This window comes from Colletotrichum godetiae (assembly GCF_030913485.1).
Source record: "Colletotrichum godetiae strain CBS 193.32 chromosome Unknown BDP55scaffold_65, whole genome shotgun sequence".
NCBI lineage: Eukaryota > Fungi > Ascomycota > Sordariomycetes > Glomerellales > Glomerellaceae > Colletotrichum > Colletotrichum godetiae.
The window spans coordinates 89,915-107,843 of record NW_026851313.1 but is presented as its reverse complement, the minus strand read 5'-3'; the positions used below and the strand labels follow the sequence as shown (position 1 = coordinate 107,843).

The 17,929-nt window shown below is 55.0% G+C and overlaps 5 protein-coding genes and 1 non-coding gene across 6 annotated transcripts; 4 read left to right on the top strand and 2 right to left on the bottom strand.

Moving 5' to 3' along the window:
* The first annotated feature begins 162 nt into the window (after nucleotides 1-162).
* Nucleotides 163-1,755, top strand: BDP55DRAFT_680737 (uncharacterized protein). The gene is made up of 3 exons (XM_060576131.1): nucleotides 163-590; nucleotides 658-1,063; nucleotides 1,126-1,755. Exons 1-3 carry the CDS (start codon nucleotides 386-388, stop codon nucleotides 1,508-1,510), a joined length of 996 nt encoding a protein of 331 aa, XP_060423830.1. The 5' UTR covers nucleotides 163-385; the 3' UTR covers nucleotides 1,511-1,755.
* A 468-nt stretch (nucleotides 1,756-2,223) lies between these two features.
* BDP55DRAFT_367764 (uncharacterized protein) lies at nucleotides 2,224-3,303 on the top strand. The gene is made up of 4 exons (XM_060567088.1): nucleotides 2,224-2,525; nucleotides 2,587-2,639; nucleotides 2,742-3,172; nucleotides 3,238-3,303. Coding segments are annotated over exons 1-4 (516 nt in total). The 5' UTR covers nucleotides 2,224-2,524; the 3' UTR covers nucleotides 3,269-3,303.
* An 878-nt stretch (nucleotides 3,304-4,181) lies between these two features.
* Nucleotides 4,182-5,586, bottom strand: BDP55DRAFT_733571 (Myb/SANT-like DNA-binding domain-containing protein; the record flags this gene model as incomplete). The annotated part of the gene is made up of 2 exons (XM_060580108.1): nucleotides 4,182-5,126; nucleotides 5,215-5,586. The coding sequence occupies 2 exons, from the start codon at nucleotides 5,584-5,586 to the stop codon at nucleotides 4,182-4,184; spliced, it is 1,317 nt and encodes a 438-aa protein (XP_060423828.1).
* Nucleotides 5,587-12,093: 6,507 nt separating this feature from the next.
* BDP55DRAFT_563759 (aspartic peptidase domain-containing protein) lies at nucleotides 12,094-13,523 on the top strand (the record flags this gene model as incomplete). The annotated part of the gene is made up of 2 exons (XM_060570273.1): nucleotides 12,094-13,288; nucleotides 13,348-13,523. The coding sequence occupies 2 exons, from the start codon at nucleotides 12,094-12,096 to the stop codon at nucleotides 13,521-13,523; spliced, it is 1,371 nt and encodes a 456-aa protein (XP_060423827.1).
* Nucleotides 13,524-13,872: 349 nt separating this feature from the next.
* On the bottom strand, nucleotides 13,873-15,606 carry BDP55DRAFT_620712 (pyridoxal phosphate-dependent transferase). Its single transcript, XM_060571339.1, has 2 exons — nucleotides 15,243-15,606; nucleotides 13,873-15,160 (listed from the first exon to the last, which is right to left on the bottom strand). The coding sequence occupies exons 1-2, from the start codon at nucleotides 15,352-15,354 to the stop codon at nucleotides 13,902-13,904; spliced, it is 1,371 nt and encodes a 456-aa protein (XP_060423826.1). The 5' UTR covers nucleotides 15,355-15,606; the 3' UTR covers nucleotides 13,873-13,901.
* An 890-nt stretch (nucleotides 15,607-16,496) lies between these two features.
* BDP55DRAFT_t310 lies at nucleotides 16,497-16,586 on the top strand. Its single transcript has one exon. It is a non-coding gene; the product is annotated as a tRNA-Phe (tRNA).
* The last annotated feature ends 1,343 nt before the right edge of the window (nucleotides 16,587-17,929 follow it).

Here is a 17,929-nt window from a genome sequence, read left to right as displayed (position 1 = left end):
CAGCAGCCAATGAAGCGCCGAATCTCCCAGATTTTAATTGGATTTTTTTCGAACCGTCCGATCGGCCGGACCTTGCAGGCTGCATCGGACGGGGACGTGGGCGGGCGTGGCACTGTGGCAGGCGTCGACGGCGCGCAGTCAAGCGATAATGCGCCGCTAAAACCCCGGCAGAACCCGCCCATTCGAAGCTTCAATTTTCTTTTCCACCTGGGATTACCAACCAGCAACACTTGGAAAGCTGCCAAAGCTGCCCACCACCACCAACCCGCGCCCTCCGCCCATCTCTCTAATTCCCCTTTGTCTTTTGTCATTTTTTTTTTTGCAATTCCCCCACGTCCTCTTGTTTCCTTTTGGTTCAGACTTTCACAGACACTACGTACACACAATGTATCGCAGCGGCATGCGTTCGGCGCCCCGCGCCCTGAGCGCCGCCCGACAGTCGGCAATTCGCGCAGCTCCTAGACGATTCGCCTCAACAGCACCCGCCGACAAGCCTAGGACGTGGAAGGGCGCGGCAGTGAGATGGGGTCTCGCCGCTGGTGCTCTGTACTGGTACAACACGAGTCCGGTCTTTGCCGAGGAGCCCATCCGTATGTTTTTCCCAACGATAGAGATGCTTCGAGGGAATACGTCTGTCTAACTAATGTTTACCAACAGCCCGAACAATCGCCGCCCCGTCCCAATTCTCCGAGTCCGACCTCACCACCGTCGACGCCATTGTCGAAGAGAAGCGCAAGCGAGCCATCGTAAAGGCCGAGGAGGCCAAGCCCGCCGCCGCCGCTGCCCCCGTACCGACAGAAGCCAGCGAGCACACCAAGGCGGCACTCGAGGGTGAGGGCGCCGAGGGAAGCCCGGCACCCGCCCCCGGATCCCCTGAGGCATTGGAGGCCGAGGCCGATCAGCAGGGTGCTTTCAACCCCGAGACAGGCGAGATCAACTGGGACTGCCCGTGCCTGGGCGGCATGGCTGACGGCCCTTGCGGAGAGGAGTTCAAGGCTGCGTTTAGCTGCTTTGTGTATTCCAAGGAAGAGCCCAAGGGCATGGACTGCATTGAGAAGTTCCAGTATGTTGGCGGATACGACACGATGTGGTTGTGGGGAGAAGATATGCTAACTGGAATTGCAGGGGAATGCAGACGTGCTTCAGGAAATACCCCGAAGTCTACGGCGACGAGCTGGCCGACGACGAAGGCGCCGATGAGGCCGATGCCGCGCCCGCCCTCGACGCCAACGCCGATGCTACGGTCGCGCCGCCTACCAAGGCCATTGAGGAGAAGAAAGCGGACAACAAGGAGACCAAGAAGGAGACCAAGGCCGACACCCCGGCGCCTGCCCCTGCCCCCAGAGCTGAGATCAAGGCCGAATCAGAGGTGGAAGAGAAGAAGAAGCCCGCGCCGGTCGAGAAGCAGGAGAAGAAGCCCAAGGCCCCGGCGGTGCCCTCGCCTGAGCCTGTTGACCTTACTCAGCCCAACAACAAGGCCGTCGATGCTACTGCGGCGAACAACATTTAAATCGAGAGAGATGATGCTTTCTGTACCAATTTTACACAAGTGGCCACCAGGAGGACTGTAGAGTGAAGGAGAAAGAGAAGGAGCAGACGCTTCACAGCGAAGTCGTAGCTGCGGCTGTGACTGCGGAGCGTGGCTAATGAAACCATGACGGGGGAAAATTCAGGCATATTTCATGTACCATAATCGTGTACACAGTGTATCAGTACGGAAGCAAAAAAGACCAATAGACATACACTTCTCTGAGGGGCTCCCCGGTCATTTTCCAGTTGTTTATTTTGACCCTTTGATATTGATAGTGCAGATGGAATGCCTAGCTTCGAAACGCCTAGCTACGAAAACATGACTCTCTAGAGCCCCATCAGCATAAATAACATCACAAAGTGCATCAATGACAGCATGCATACCTACGGATACCTTATTCGACCTAGGTAGGTAGGCACCTTAGGACCCATTATACCCCATCCGAGGATGCCCCGGCGCATGACATTGTTCCTGGCCAACAGTTGTGACGGCAGGACCCGACTTTCCCCCCTCGGTGGCAGGTACGAAGTACATGCCTATTCGTACAGAGGTACCCAGGCACGTGCAGGGGATACATAGTGGATTCTGATTGGATCGCCGATCAACCTGTCCCAAGCTCCCGAGCCGCATACGTCATACGTCATTGGTATCCAGGCCACTACGCGCCAACCAAGATCAAGGAAAGCGCTCGCGGGGGTGCGCCATCCTCCATCCCATCAAACCACCTGACGGACCATTCCCTCCCATCCATCCATCATCCTCAGGTTTTTCTTCCGGCTTCTTCCCTTTTTATCCTCATTTCACATGACTGCATCCTCTTAAAAGGAAACAACCTACCCGTTCATCCATCCCGCGCGCCATCCTGTCGATCTGCCACACACCTTTTTTTTACACTTCTCTCACACACTGCATCTCTCCCTCCCTCTTTGATACCCCCAAACACATCAAAGCTCTCAAAAGCTTCTCTTCCAACCACAGCTCCGCTCTCTCATAAGTAAGTAAACAAAGTTGCGTCATACTCGACGTTGCGCGTGCGATGCTGACAACCCTCTCAGTGGCTTCCTACGCAGACATGGCCGCCAAGGGCCCCAAGCAGACTCCCGAGGAGGTACGTTTGTTCTTCTTCCTCTACCTGATCGCGTGATCTCATCATCTTCACCTCGCCTCCCGATCCTTCGTGTAACAATCGCTGACAATCCTCCCCATCCAGGCCGCCGCTCCCCCTCCCCCCGAAATTTCAGTCGACTCCACCGCCTCCACCTCCTCCCTCGTCGACGTCGACATGCCGAGCGTACACACCGTCCCCAACGACTTCCTTGAGCAGGAGATCCAGACAGACACCCAAGCCGACCGCGTCGAGCGCGAAGAAAAGGCCCGCGCCGAGGCCGACCTCGCCAAGAAGAAGGCCGCCTCCAAGGCCCGTAAGGCCGACTCGTGGCTCAAGCGCCAGTTTTCTTCTCTGTCCGACGGCAGCGCCAGCGCCCTCGTCGTCTCCAACCTCGTCGGTGTCGTCGGCCTCAGCGCCTTCCTCGGATACAAGGCTTGGGGTCTGTACGAGCGCGGCCGTCTGTCGTGGCAGAGCGTCGGTCTGGGTTTGGGCATCCTTGGTGTTGTTGGCCTGGGTGAGGGTATCTTTGGAAGGTAAGCACCTCGTATACTTTGACCACTCACTAGTCATCACAATGCTGACTTTTCCTTTTCTACAGCTACCTGTACAAGACCAAGGGCAAGAAATAAAGAGACAAGTGCGCGTCGGGGACGACGGCGGCTTTGAATTTCTTTTTCCTTCTACTTCCTAGGTTGGGAACTACTCTTCTCTGTTTGGGCATGTTTGCACGGATGCTGGCTTGTTTGGCGTGTAATGGCGTCTTGACGAACAACGACGTCGGATAACGGCTCTTGGCTGTAATGTATGCACTGGGCGTTCGGGGCGAATTATGGAAATCCACACACAATCTCCTCCAAAACACACTTTGCTCTCTCCATACAATGATTGAACAAATACCTTTGAAAGCTGACTGTAGATGACCTCACAACACCCTACGACAAGTCTCGATTCCACCATAAGATTCATTCTGATAACTAGGGTATACCACACCACTGGTAATATCAACAATAAATATTGAATATACTAAGAAAAAAAGACCGACCGTTCGTCCGCCCGGTCTGCTACTTCCGCACTCCGGCTAACCTCCACATAAGGTAATTTCTGGTATGGGTGGTGATCGTGGAATCGTACAGGAAAAAAAAAAGAAACAAAGAGACGAAGAAAAATAAAAGGTAGGTTTCGCCCAAAGCTCAACATCCCCCCCAAATCGCTATGCCGTTTGGTTGCTAACTCCTTCAACCCCGTTTGTAGAACCCTTCCAGACCGTAAAAAACGCCCCTTTCGCAACTTATCTTGCCGATCCAGCCCCCAAGCCCTTTCGAGTTCAACACCTTTGATGAAGCCAACACAATACGCTTTCGCCCTTTGACCAGCCTAGCCTTGCCTTTAGCCGTTGCCCGCTTTGCCGACACGCGCACACACACGCACACGATAAGCCTTTCTTACATCGATCGACCGAAAACGCCGCTACTCGACCCCCGAATCCTACATTTCCTCCTCTTGCGCCTGCTGGTCCAACACTACGCATTGGGAAGGAGGGCGCTACGTGTTGCGGCTGTTGTTGTGCAACTCTCTAAGACGCTTGACCCAGTGCTTGCGTAGCGCCGGCGACATCTTGCAAAAGATCATGGCCTTGTTATCGTCCGCGAGAGCCTTTTCAGCAATCTTAAGCTGGAGGTCCATATCCTCGTCGGAGAAGTCACGGAAAAAGATGTCAATTGCCTGCTCGGGCCACCGCGGTGGGCTCCGGCCGCGGAGAGCGTCGGCGATCTTGATCAGTCCGTCCTCCATCAGCTGCTTGCCGGCAGAGACCATGGACGCTGTCGTCGCATCGTTGCTGTGGTTGTGGCTGTGGCTGTGGCTATTTGATGCGCCTGCCGCTGATGCCTGCGCGGGGTTCGTGTAGCCCGAGGTACGTCGCCGCTTCTCTGCTGGTTGCGCCGGCGGTCCCATGGGTGCTGTCGGGGCCTTGCCGCCGGTATCCGATGTCGATACTTGCTGGGGGAATCTCTTACGTCCTGTGGCGGTTTCCTCCGGGGGCGTCAAAGCGCTCGTGCCTGCAATGTGCGTCCTAGGCGGAATCGCGGTAGAGGTGGGTCGCTGCTGTTGCTGCTGTGGTTGCTGGTGTTGCTGTATCTGTTGCTGTTGTTGTTGTTGTTGCTGCTGCTGGGGCTGCTGCTGTTGGGGTATCATGGGTTGTTGGACTTGTGCTACGGGAGACTGGCTCACGGAGCCGCGAGGCTGGACCTGGTGGTTAATGCCCGTTTGCGAAGGGGTTCCGTAAGGCGGCTCAACCTGAAGATCGAGGACTGCGGTGCCCGGCATATCCGGGTCTTCAGACCCTTGAATTACGTCCGGACCCTTTCGCTTCGGCTTCATGATACGTTTAGGAGCACCTCCGGAGCCGACGACATCAGGATACAGAATCTCCATGAACTGCTCATGATCGAACGGCCGACCACGCAACGCGCGCGACAACGGCTCTTTCTGCGGAGAAAGGGTCAGCGACAAGTCCGATACGACACGATCATCATCACAGGGGGCAGGCGGAATGCGCGCGCGCGTGTCAACTCACCTCGATATGCGCCTTCCAGGCCTCCTCGGAAGCGGTGACGGTACGGGTGGTCGGGTTGTAGAGGAACTCAGGGTCCTCGCGAAGGCCACGCCAGAGACGAAATTTCTTGCGCGCATTGTCCGACTTGTTGACGAGATGGCTCTTTGTCGGATATGCGCCGTGTTTCTCGCGAAGAGCGGTGGCGGCGCGGTCCCAGGCGTCGGCCTTGAAGGAGTGATTCTCGCGCAAGCCTAGCTGGACCGAGTCGCAAAGGGATCGGAAGAAGGTAGCCTCGTAGGCGGGCGTCCAGCTGAAGCGCGGTGCACGCTTGTCGCGGTCTCCGCCGGCGCTGCCGGGTGGGCCATCCGGGCCGCCGAACTCATCGTCTGACATTGAGACCTTTTTCGACGAGAGCAGACGGAACGGGAGGGAGGGAGGGAAGAAGACGGAGGAGGCGGAGGGATGGCAGTAGCCGAGCAGGACGGAGGAGGATAAGGGTATCCCCCAAGCGTCGAAGGGGGGGCAGCGGACAGTTGGGGACAGATGGATGCTCGCCGGGCTGGAGGTGGAGGTGGTGGTGGTGGTGGTGATGGTTAGTGGCGGCAATAAGGGCGTAATGCGGTAATGTCTTGGACCCCTACTTTTTCGTACGGAAGTCGCGATCCAATATGGGCCGGGTTCGGAGATGGAACGGGCAGCAGGGCCGTGATGTTTGGATTTGGACGGTGGCGACGGGAGGGGAGCAGCAAGAAAAGAAAAAAAAAGTAAGAGGGCGCGCGCGCAAATGGCGAGCGAGTCTTTTCCCGTCGATGAATGGATGGATTGGGGGGGCGTGTAGTGCGGTACGGTGCGGTGCGGTGCGGGCGGGTTTGGTTTGGTTGGGTGAGAGGTGTGGGCGTGTGACCACGCAGACGGAGGTTCGTCGAGTTTGCGTTGCACGGGAAGCGAACGTTGCACGTGGGGAAGGAACCAAGACGACGGGCGAGCCTTTCTATCCGTATGAGCTCTCTGCTCTCCCTGCTCTGCCTGCAGTAAGGTAGGTATCTGTATGAAGTACAGCGTGGGCGGTGGGTTCCAGTTTGTTACGTGCGTTGGGACGGGGGAAGAGACGGGAGAGCGAGTCGCGGAGCCTGGGCGTGGAGAGGCGGGTGCGCTCACCTCTTTGCGGTAAATCGACGAGGCTGGCGGCTGGGAGCTGAACCGTGAACACTGAACCCGGAGACTGAACCTATCCGTAGGACTGACTATCGGCAGACGGTATGGATGGAGGAACAGTTCAACAGAGAACGGGGGGGAAGGTGAGGCGGGGCATCGGTGATAGTAAGTGACTTGGTTGATTGGGAGCGAGTCGGGCGCAAAGTCACGTTCTCCTCTCGCAGATCTGGTGGTGGTGGTGACAGGAAGCAACGAGAGTCCCCCGGTATTGGACCGGACCAGACTCATCCCTTAGCGCTAGTCCATTTAGGGATAAGTCGTGGTGGTTACCTATCTACTACGTATGCTCGGAGTGACGGAGTCGGGGTCCAGACAGTACGTAACCAAGTACTTCGTACCTCTCACTCTCATAGCTGCGATCCAGACAGGCAGTCAGGAGGTCCAGACAGATCAAGACAGCTGCCCACGGGTGGTTTCTGACAAAAGAAGACGCGGTTCTCAATTGGCTGCCGATCTTCCGTTCCCGTGCCAGCCGGCCTTGAGCCTTCAGCTGCTGCACGGGCCGGAGAACAGATCACGTGGGGTCACGAGCCTACCCAATTCAGGCCCCCGGTCGGTACATGTTTAGTCATCATGCCCGTCTTGGCGTAGCGTCTTTTCCTCTTTTATTTGTGCCTTGGTACTAAGGCGGAAGCATAAGGCACAAACTTCTTCTCTTCTTCCCCCTGCTCAAGCCACCTCCAGCTCCTTCGTCCGGCTTGGCAGAAACACCAAGACTTCTTCGCAGGTGATCCTCCAAGCTTGTCTAATGGAGTCACCGTGTCTGTTCTTCTTGTTTGTTTCCCCTCTGGAAGCTCTATCTGGACATACTTTGCGCCTTTCTTTGGGCGTCCTGCAAGCCCGTTTCTTCACTCCTCACTCCCTCCCACTTTATTTAGCCAACATATGCAAGATCAAGCTTTCTTGTGCCTACGCTCCCCTGACCACCACCACAATGGATCGCAAACCCCGAGACGGTCTACCATGAAATTAGATTTCCGACTCGTTGGTTCAAGGTTGTTCGACTCCTCAACCCAGGCGCTGACCTCATCGCGAGCGTGCCGTCATCACATTGCATACCAACACATCGCCATGTGTATTATCATCTCCGCCTCACATGTTCCTCCCTTCTTCAGACCTGACCTGAGATCCTCGGGCTGAGAAGGGCACCCATCGCCATTCCCGAACACGAAAGATGGTGTAAGCGAACGTGGTAGCCCCGGGCGACAGCGAACAATCCGTGTGTGCTGCGAGTTGCTGACTCTGAACCACCCGACCTCTCGACACCTTCTATATACCGGTGATTACTCAAACTTACTCACACTGCCAAGGTCGCCAAGGACGGTGTCCGAATCGCCCGTGTGCAGACTTTTCCAACGTTGGTGGCATCCAATGTAGAAATTGCCAACTGGGCCGTACGTACACATTCCATACCGGGCAATTTACTCTCGCAACCACCGCACTGCACGCCCATAGTCATTAACTATCGCCAAACCATCTTTACGCCGAGCCTAAACCCGAGCAGAAAGCAGCAACCTTTTCTAGTCCAAGGTATCTACGGATACTAGGTACAATGCTGCTTTTTAGGTTGACTTTTAGAGTTGCTTCCTCCGACATGACAACTTTCTTCCATATCTCACTCGGGGCCTGCGCCTGTTCAGATGATGGGCATTAGAGCAGTCCCCTCTCGACTCACGCACTCACAGCAGCAGACAGATTATAGTTGATCTCATCTTTTGTACCGGCCGCAGGGTCCCATTTTCTCGCAAGTTGACGGCCTAGCTCAAGCTCAAGTTTACCTGTCTTGCCCTATGGCCATCATGGCATTTCTGGCTTTCACCGCGTTGTACGGATTCGGCGCATAACAAATACCTTTATAGGACGGATGCACATGATGACATGCTGCCAGGATGAGATACTTCCTCCTCGTCCTCGCAGGCTCACCTCTTCATACTTCGGTCTCGGTGTCCATCTAGTGAGGTCCCTGAGGATACGAGGCGATGATCTGCCTGGCTGCAACGTCGAATATTTGAGGCGAGGTGCGTCAGCCGTCGTCGCAAAAGATGAAGTGAAAACGGATCTGCTTGATGCTCAGCGCGGGCAAGGCGTCACATTCGTTTCTCAGCGGGACAAACAGTATTGCAAATCGTGCAACGAGGCCTCATGGTCTGCGACACCGACACCTCGCCTTTCGCGGCTACTAAGGTCGACTTACTCTCTCATAAGGTCCTCAGCTCAAGCCATGTCCTTGTTGGGATGGTGGTATATGGATGTATGGACCATGGATGGATGGATGGACGTCGACGTTGAACGCTCTCTCTCTCTCTCTCTCTCTCTCTCTCTCTCTCTCTCTCTCTCTCTCTCTCTCCGTCTCTCTCTCACCAGGCCGCCCACACTAACAATGACATGCCAATGACACGCTACTCCGTACGAGTACTTGCATCTGCATCTGGATGTTCTTTGTAACCTTGATGAAGCGCTACGCTACTTCACCACTACTTCGTACCCTACGGACCCCACCCTACGCCCAGGGCGCTGTGGCACATGTGCCGCTCGGAACATTTGGCCGCTCGGAGTTTTACTGCTGGGATCCCGCCGCACAACTCTGTCTCAGAATCTCTAGTGGACCGTTTCAGGCCCTGTCAGCCTGTCCACTCACTCGACAGAAAGACTGGACTCAACGACCATCCACGAGGACCCCCAGTAGACAAGGAACTCAGGGAGGACTCATCGATTCTCGAGACTCGAGAGGAGGGGGGCAACTGGGGCTTCTCCGAGTCCACCATTGAATCGCTGCCGTCTCCTGCAGTCTCTTTGCTTGCTACAGCTTGCCAGCCAGCATCAACAGCCGCCAACAGAACTTGGTCTGGCCTGGACAACTCTGGCCACCATCGACCGATTGGGTCTCGTTGTCTCCGTTGTCTCTCGCTGACTCCAACCCGGATCACGCGTTGATCAGAAACCACGTTGGGCGCGCCGTTTACCCGTGACTACGTCAGCGACCTTGCCGATATTGCCCTGTCTTTTCGCCAGCCTTTCCAAAGACCTCAAACCCCAAACCGCCTTCTCCTGAACTAGTCATCGCATGGCCAAGGGGTTGTTTCCTCGCGGAGACCATGGTCAGAAAGAAACTAGAATCCAATCAAGGGAGATGAGGCCTAGTCGAACAGGAGCTTGTTCCAAGCTATGCGGCGGGAGGCGGCCCCGTCAGTCAGCTGTCTAGTTCTGTCTGTCTGTCTGCCACAAGGCGCACGCGAGAACGATGGGCTACTACGGTCTACCTGACGGTCTGACTGTGACTGAGCCTGTGCCTGCCTATCCCCGGGGCGTATCCGAGGTCCGCAAACAATGACAGTTTTGGCTTCAGCAATGGCACTTGTTTCTCCTTCGTCCGATAGGAGGCCCTTCGACCTAATTATGTTCGGTATTCCTCTTCCGCAACACCCAAAGCTTAGCCACGCTACGCAGGCCGCAACATGGAGGCCGTGGGACCAGATCGCCCTTGGCAAAAGTCTTACTCTGCCCAGCAGTCACATTGCAGACACATCGCTACTGCGCCAAGCGCCGCGAGGCTTAGCTAGTGACGGGAGAGCAACCATGGGGATCGCTGAAACGCCAAGCGGAAACAACTGCGAACGCTGACTTACCAGAGGGGTCCAATGACGAGATTAATCCGGGATACACTCCTCGTCCTTCTTTCGAATGCACCCTCGAATGCTCGCTCACATCCTTCGCCGCTCTCCCGCGCTCGATCCCCCCTCCCCTGCCAGACCCCCCTTGATGTTAGATTCAAAAGGGGATGATGCTGTTTTGTTCATGTCGGTCAAAGAAAACTCCCTCTCTTTTTTTGCCTTTCGTTTCCAACCGACTAGGGCTAGACAGCCGGCTCGTTCTCGAGAGCGTGGAAGGGTTACCTGTTCGACGTTTGGCGCCAAGAATAGCACCATCTAGTCCATAGCCTATACGGACCATGCTTGCTTGACCTTACTGCTTTCTCTCTCTCTCTCTCGCCCATCGTCGGATATTCGCCATCCTCTTTGTCAGTGTTTTGTCTGATGAAGAAGCCGCCCCAACTCGACAGCTTGCCGGCATCCAGCATCCAATTTGATAATTGGAATAAGGCCTGTGGGGAACATGCGTGGGCCGCACATCTACCTGCTACGTCGTCTAAATGCTTAGCCACGCTTACTTGACCTAGACTTCTGGATCAACGGAAGCCAAGTTCGGCTCACCGTCGCCGTCCAGTGGAGACTGAAGAAGGGGTGACGAGCAACTTGTCTGGCCATCTGCGCCAGGACTGGTCTAAATGCAACGGCCCGGCTAGCTGGACCCGAGAACATCGCCCGAGGACTAGCATCCGCTTGGCTGCGGCGAGTTTGTGTCTTTCTCGCAGTAGCCCACGGCACTTAAGCCTTGTAGCAGAGAGAGCGTCGGCGCTAGGGGAGATCTGACAGCGCTCTCGTCTTACCGTTTTTACTTCTCTTCGCCGCCGGGCGCCAAACGTACATGTGCACACTGAAGTGGTGGTGGTGGTGGTGTTGCTACTCCCGTAGCCTGTCCTGTCTGTTGGTTATTTGAAAGGAGGACCGGGATCATATCGCATTGTCAACCTGCCAAATCAACCACGCTTAAATGGTTCGAAATAAGCTAATTGAGACCTCAGATCAACGGCTCGCCAGCTTCCATGGCCCCATGAGACTTTACATCCGAAGCACGATATCTCTTGGCTCTCACTCAGACCTACCTCAACGGGCTTGCGCATAGTTGCGAACAGAAAGCGAGCATGGGAAAGGCCAGAGCCGCCACACAGAAAGAGAGAGATGCACACCATCCACGTCCACACCCACACACACAACTCAACATCCCCCCTTGCCCCCTCCTCCCCTGCGCTAGCCTCCCGGCACCGATCGACCGGTATCCCTGCTCTGGATCACGGCCTGGTCGACTGTGGGGTAAGGGGACTCCCCTGCTTGTGACCGATCTTCTCCTCGACGTATTCGCAGAATTCCAAACATGCTACCAAGATCCACCTCGTTGCCGCAACTCATGTCTTGGGTCCTGACTGACGGGAGGGAACCCCGATCCCAGGCGGAAGCGCACACACCCTCCCCTCGTCTTCCTCGTCCTCCTTCCAGGCTTCGCTCTTCTCCTCGCCTTCGCTCTCAGTCAGGACTCTGCAGTGGTTCGACCGGTTCGACGCCAGATCCGTCCATCACAGGGTTGGCCCGGCTTGACATGGACGCGCACGCCCCCTTGCTGAGCGGGACAATCTGTGACCAGGGCATCACAACTTGAGACTTGGCTCGCCTGGAGCCTCCAAGCAACGAGCGCACGACGTCGTCGTCCCATTTTTTGCAACATGTATAATCCTCGCTTCCTGAGCCGGCCCAGTCGCCATCTCTTGACTTTCCTACTTTGAACATTAACTCGGCCTTGTCCACCACCTTCTTCTTCTTCTTTTCCGACCCGGGTTACTCTTCTCTACTTGGCCATCCTCTATTCCTTTTCCCCCCCCGTCACCAGTTCCGTTCATTCACGACGACTCTTGTTTAATTCTCTTTTTACACTTTTGAGGGCTCCCTGGTGACAGCTCCTCGTCCTTCTCATTAACAAGCAAAAGAGCCGCCTGGTGTGGCCTGTTTTTTTTACCCTTTGCTCCTAGAGTTGTCTACCTGGTGACGGACGTCTTTTCACATCACAAACAACATGGAATCAACTTCATTGCGGTCGCTGGTCCTTTACGGCCTCCTATCGACCTTTGCCGACGCCTCCCCGGTCGAGAAGCGCGCTAATATCCAAAAGCGAGGACACTTCCTCGTCCCCAGAGTGCCCAACGAGAACTTCGCCGGTCACAATGGCCCGAGACAGCTGATGAAGGCGTACCGCAAGTTCAGCATGCCCATCCCGCAGGGCCTGCAGGACGCCATGGATGCCATGGCCGCCCAGAACCCTGAGCCCGTCAAGGCCGAGAGTGTCAAGTCCGAGGGCTTCAAGTCTCTCGCCGCCGGCGCCACGAACCAGACCGCCGCCGCTGGGCAACCCGGAACCGGTCTCGTCACCGCCACCCCGATCCGCAACGACGTCGAGTACGTTTCGCCCATCAAGATTGGTGGCCAGGAGGTCAACGTCGACTTCGACAGTGGTTCTTCCGACCTGTGGGTCTTCACCTCCATGCTCGACGCTACGTCCCAGACCGGTCACCAGTTGTACGACCCTACCAAGAGCACGAACGCCAAGATGCTCTCAGGCCAGCAGTTCTCCATCAGATACGGTGATGGCTCCGGTGCTCAGGGTGTCGTCGGAACTGACGTCGTCGACATTGGTGGCGCCGTCGTTCAGGAGCAGGCAGTCGAGATGGCCACCGCCGTCTCCCAGCAGTTCGTCCAGGACACTGCCAACAACGGTCTTCTCGGTCTCGCTTTCTCCAAGCTGAACACCGTCAAGCCCACGGCCCAGAAGACCTTCTTCGACAATGTCATGCCCAGCCTTGCCGAGCCCGTCTTCACTGCTGATCTCCGCAAGAAGACCGTCGGTGCCTACGAGTTTGGCCGCATCGACAACACCAAGTTCACCGGCCAGATGGCCTGGATCCCCGTCAACACCACCAGTGGTTTCTGGCAGTTCGGCAGTGAGAAGTTCCAGGTTGCCGGCGGTCAGGTCCAGCAGGGCACCGCCGGTGCTCAGGCCATTGCCGACACCGGTACCACCCTCATCCTCGCCAACCCCCCCATGGTCCAGGCCTACTACCAGCAGGTCCAGGGTGCCAAGCAGGACCAGCAGGTCGGCGGCATCACCTTCCCCTGCAACGCCCAGCTTCCCGATCTCATGATGGATATCGGCGGTGTCTACATGGCCCGTGTCAAGGGTGCCGATATCAACTTTGCCCAGGTTGACGCTCAGAGTAAGTGACATCTACAACATACCAATACTGCTATGAAGTTCGAACTAACACACTTGCAGCCTGCTTCGGTGGCCTCCAGGCAACCACCTCCAAGCTTCAGATCTACGGAGACATCATGTTCAAGTCGCAATTCGTTGCCTTCAACGGTGGAAACATGTCCCTCGGCATGGCCGAGCACGTCGTCAACAGTCAACCCGCGGCAGCACCCGCGACTGGCGCTGGCGCAGCGGCGTAAGCATTGACACACGTGCGAACCACACTTTACTTCTTTTGGCATTAGGATTCACTTTTTTTGATGTCCAGGGAGAACAACATGAACAACGCCGGCTCGACGTCCGGTAGTGAGAGGTCGGCGGCTGCCAAGGGAGGGTTAATGGTCGTCCTCCAAGCCGTGTTAATCGCCATGGTCATGGGCGTCTTCTGAGACGGACGACTACAGAGAGATCTTTTTTTGTCTTATTCCCCCCTTATCGGGATGATTTGCGGGACTACATGGTGAATCTCATTCTAGCTTAGATATCCTCTGAGCTCTCTAGCCGGCATAGTAAATGAATGGCATTGTGATATAAAAAAGAATTATTTCTCCCAACGTCTCGGGCATCTCCTCTCTCCTCTACTTGTTCTCCTCCGTCTTGTACTCTTCCTTGCCCACACGCTCACACAGATCTTTCAACATGTTCCCGGTCCATTCAAAGTCGGACTCATCGAGGAAGATCTGCGCACTCACCCTGACCCACCAACGGCCATCGTGCCTGTAGATCGGCAAGAAGGTTTGGTACTCACTCATCAACTTGGACACAAGCCAGGCCCCAACAGCTCCGGATTCCGTCTCGGGAACAGTGACCGTACCATCAGAACCCACCTCTGCAGCAGGTCCCGTCACCATCGGCAACGCAACATTAACCATGGCGCACTTGGTCAACGTCTCATTCTTGTTATCCAGAATAAACGTCCCAAGAATCGCAGCAATCTTCTGACCGCCGCTCTTGGCCAACGTCTGAAGGTACTCGACAATCCTCTCCTCCCCACCAATACTCTGACGCCACTCAATCGAATGCCTAACACACAAATTCGGGCTATTATCAAACGTCCCGTTGAACCCGAAATTTGTCACAAACAGCGAATCCTTGCTCGCCGGTAGCGGGTTAAACCGCACCTGCCCCGACCGCGGCACATACCCATGCGAAGTCGGCACCGTCGACGCCATGAGATGCTGATTCCGCTCGGGCACGTAAAACACGGCGCACCCGCGCGGGACGTGCAGCCACTTGTGGCAATTCGACACGAAGAAATCCGGATCGGCGGCCGCGACGTCGAGGTGGACCATTCCGATTCCTTGCGCGCCGTCGACGAGGCTCATGACGCCCAGTTCGCGGCAGACGGCGGTCATGGCGACCCAGGGGAAGCAGATGCCGGGTAAGCTGGTAACGACGTCAAAGAGGCAGATTTTCGGGCGTTTGCCCTCGGCGCGGGATTTTGCTACGGTCTCGCGGAAGAGGGTTACGATGTCGGCGTCTTCCATGGGGTACGTGAGCGGGATGCCGCGCTCCGAGACACGGCCGTAGCGGGTGTCGACGATGTAGTCGATTGTCTTTGCGCAGCCGCCGTAGATTGTGGAGAAGTAGAGGATCTCGTCGAGACCGTCGGCGGCCCAGGCGAGGTTGCGGAGGACCGTGTTGACGCCCGTTGTGGCGTTGGGGACGAAGACGGTGCTGTCGAGGGGGGTGTTTATGATTTGGGATACGGCTTTGCGGGATTCTCGCAGGTGGTCGTGGTAGGTCCAGCGGATGAAGGGGTCTGGACGGGCCTCGGTTTCGTCTTGGTAGGAACGGAGGACTTGGCGGATGTGGCGTGGGATGGTGCCGAATGAGCCTGGTGGGTTGTTAGTGAACTAAGCATGAGATGTGGTTGAATGGGTTATCATCGCTCTGAGGTGGAGTTGCGAAAGCCGTACCATTGTTCATGTTGTGATAAGCTGGATCATTGAGAAACTCTTGCAACATGGGCTTGCCAAACGGCGTAGAGCCGAGATGGAGCTTGCTTGTTTCTTCGGCGAGTTCGCCCATGATGTGTGAGGTTCTAGATGATGATTCGTGATGAATGATGTTGTTGGTGATGATATCGGTAACGAGATGCCGGAGACTCTGCAATGATAAGGCTTGCACCGAACGAGAATGAATTGAATCAAGATGAAGATGTTTTGAATCAATTGACTCTATAACAATGGCCAATCTAATGTTATTTATACTACTGTTGTTCTCGAACGTGAGTCGTACTTCAAGATGCCATTGACTCACAAGTGGTAGTTGGGTTTATCTATTAACCCCTTGCAAGACAAGATTAAGTCCAAACAAGAGCGGGAGCCGAGCCGCGTCCACCTCCGCATCCCGGAGCATGAGCCCTCGATCGGACTGGCTGGCCCGCAGCGACCCGCTTGACACCTCTGCGTGCTGCGACATGTTGTCCGTAGGGCGCGGACCATGTACAATGGATGGGTCTAACGGAATTTTAAGCTTAGTGAAGGGCGGAACGAGAGCGAGCAATCATGCGCCGACCGAGTCTAACCGATGATTGTTTGGCTGAGTCACCTTTGGTTCTCGAGACGAGGGACGGGGAAATGGCTGGTATACCGTCTTGGAGTTGAGTTGATTTGTAATATGCGTAAGATCACGATCCTGCTCTGCATCATGAAACTCCAATATTGATGAGGATCTCAGGTTCCAGCGGGCTCAGTTGACCTACGGATATGGAGGCACAAAGGTTGGAGTGCGAAAACCCCCCGATAGTCGGTGAATTAGAGAGCGGGCATTCTCTAGACTCAGCAAGATAAAGCTCGAGGGCTCTTAAACAAGACAAGTTTCTCGAGACTGAAACTTAGTATTTTCTTTCTTGCAGTAAACTCAGTTAAAGGTGTGACTCTCAACATTGGCATCCTGGTGATTGTTTCCGCAGTAGGCCGCTAAGTCGGAGGGCGCGCCTGTGGATGACTCAATTCAGCTACAGTGGTGAGAGGGTAACTTGCAACTCGTTGATTGTTTGCGTTGAGTTTTACTCAATCAACTCAAAGCTAATTCAGAACTCTCATTGCTTAGATCTTTCTTCTTTGTTCAACGTCAGCAAGACATGAAATTGAGCGCGTTTTTGCCGAAGAAGCTGATCATTTTCCTACTTAGAACATCAAACTGTAACTCTGTCATCGAAGATCGTGGCGGACATAGCTCAGTTGGGAGAGCGTCAGACTGAAGTCAACTTCAATCACTTAATCTGAAGGTCGTGTGTTCAATCCACACTGGCCGCATCTTCATATACTTTTTGATGCTTTTGGGCATTCCGTCAGTGGGAATCCTACTTTTTGATTAGTTTCATCGACTTTCGCTCGTCTTTGGTCAGAATCTGTTAACTTGGTGTACGTGGTGTGCTTGCTGTCAACTCAAATTAGCCCTTGCGTACTCCGTACAGTTCGCCCAATTGCATTTGGTGCGTCTCTCATCTATGTTCACTCCCAAAACTCAATGCAGGGTTAACTCATCACAGTCGATGCAGAGTTCAGGGGCGATGGATTAGGTTTACTGGCAGTTGTTTCATGGAAGTATTCCTATTCGATTGACTTCCTTCTCTCCTCTTTGCTCTAGGTCCAGGGAGTTATGCGCGCGAAAGGGTCATTTCAATCTCTAGTAGCAGTAGGCCGAGCATGCGCACAACCTTAAACGTTGGTGCTCATCTTTGGGTTCACCAGTGATCGTGCAGATATCTGTACATGAGAGGACTGCTCCGAGATAGAGTCAACTCATTGCGCATGTCCTGTGTGCAACCAGCCTCCGTGTAACAACCAGCCAAGGTTAAACAGCAAAAGTGAGTAGCACAACAGGGCGAATGAAGCACCCCGCTACAAAGTGGTAGACACGCCATCGTCATTGCGGCAGAAATTCCAACATGATTACTGTGTACATAGTATGCGGAAGAGTTCATCCATCCTCTTCCTCTAGAATGGGAGAAGAATGAGGGGAGCGTCAAGTCTCCGCCCACCGTGGTTCCCTCCCCCCGGGGCCCCCAAAAAGCGAGGCGCCGAGCGGGCATCCCAACGCGGGGTTGCAAGCGGGCCGGCATTTAATAAGTTAAGATTCACAACGTCATTTAATTGCCTTCAGGGGGACCACAACATTCAACCGGGCGTGGTCCGGACTCGCTCTCTGGCGAATAATCATCGACAGTGTACGATTTTCAGAATGATAGTAAATAACCGCTCTGTTGCCATTGGGTCTCACGGTCGACGGCCCGACGTCCTTTGGACGGGTGTCCATTCGCGGGAATACTTTTTGGACAAGATTGAGAAAGCGATGAGTAAGTTGGAGCCTTCCCCTCATTTACATGTGTCCATCATGTACATCACATCATGCCCCGGCTTCCAAGAGATCGAATGCAACCCTACGGCAATGTCAATGTCACCTGAGAGACAAATGCAATTCGACGTTTCTTCCGAGTCAATCTTGTCCCCATTCCCCATAGCGGAGGGGAGCAGCCGCCGCGATGTGGCCGGAGTTTTCTTCGCGGCACATATCCAGGTTTACTTTATGGGATGAACGCACAAAACATGTGGTCAACGGATACTACGTATAGGTACTCCGTACTGAATATTAATCA

Excerpts from the sequence above, each read along its gene's own strand:
- BDP55DRAFT_680737 (XM_060576131.1), top strand. The coding sequence starts at position 386 with ATGTATCGCAGCGGCATGCGTTCGGCGCCCCGCGCCCTGAGCGCCGCC. Across the intron at positions 591-657 it reads CTTTGCCGAGGAGCCCATCC|CCCGAACAATCGCCGCCCCG; the intron begins GTATGTTTTTCC and ends GTTTACCAACAG. Across the intron at positions 1,064-1,125 it reads GACTGCATTGAGAAGTTCCA|GGGAATGCAGACGTGCTTCA; the intron begins GTATGTTGGCGG and ends CTGGAATTGCAG.
- BDP55DRAFT_367764 (XM_060567088.1), top strand. Across the intron at positions 2,640-2,741 it reads CCAAGCAGACTCCCGAGGAG|GCCGCCGCTCCCCCTCCCCC; the intron begins GTACGTTTGTTC and ends CTCCCCATCCAG. Across the intron at positions 3,173-3,237 it reads GGTGAGGGTATCTTTGGAAG|CTACCTGTACAAGACCAAGG; the intron begins GTAAGCACCTCG and ends CCTTTTCTACAG.
- BDP55DRAFT_620712 (XM_060571339.1), bottom strand. The coding sequence starts at position 15,354 with ATGGGCGAACTCGCCGAAGAAACAAGCAAGCTCCATCTCGGCTCTACG. Across the intron at positions 15,161-15,242 it reads TTATCACAACATGAACAATG|GCTCATTCGGCACCATCCCA; the intron begins GTACGGCTTTCG and ends ACAACCCACCAG.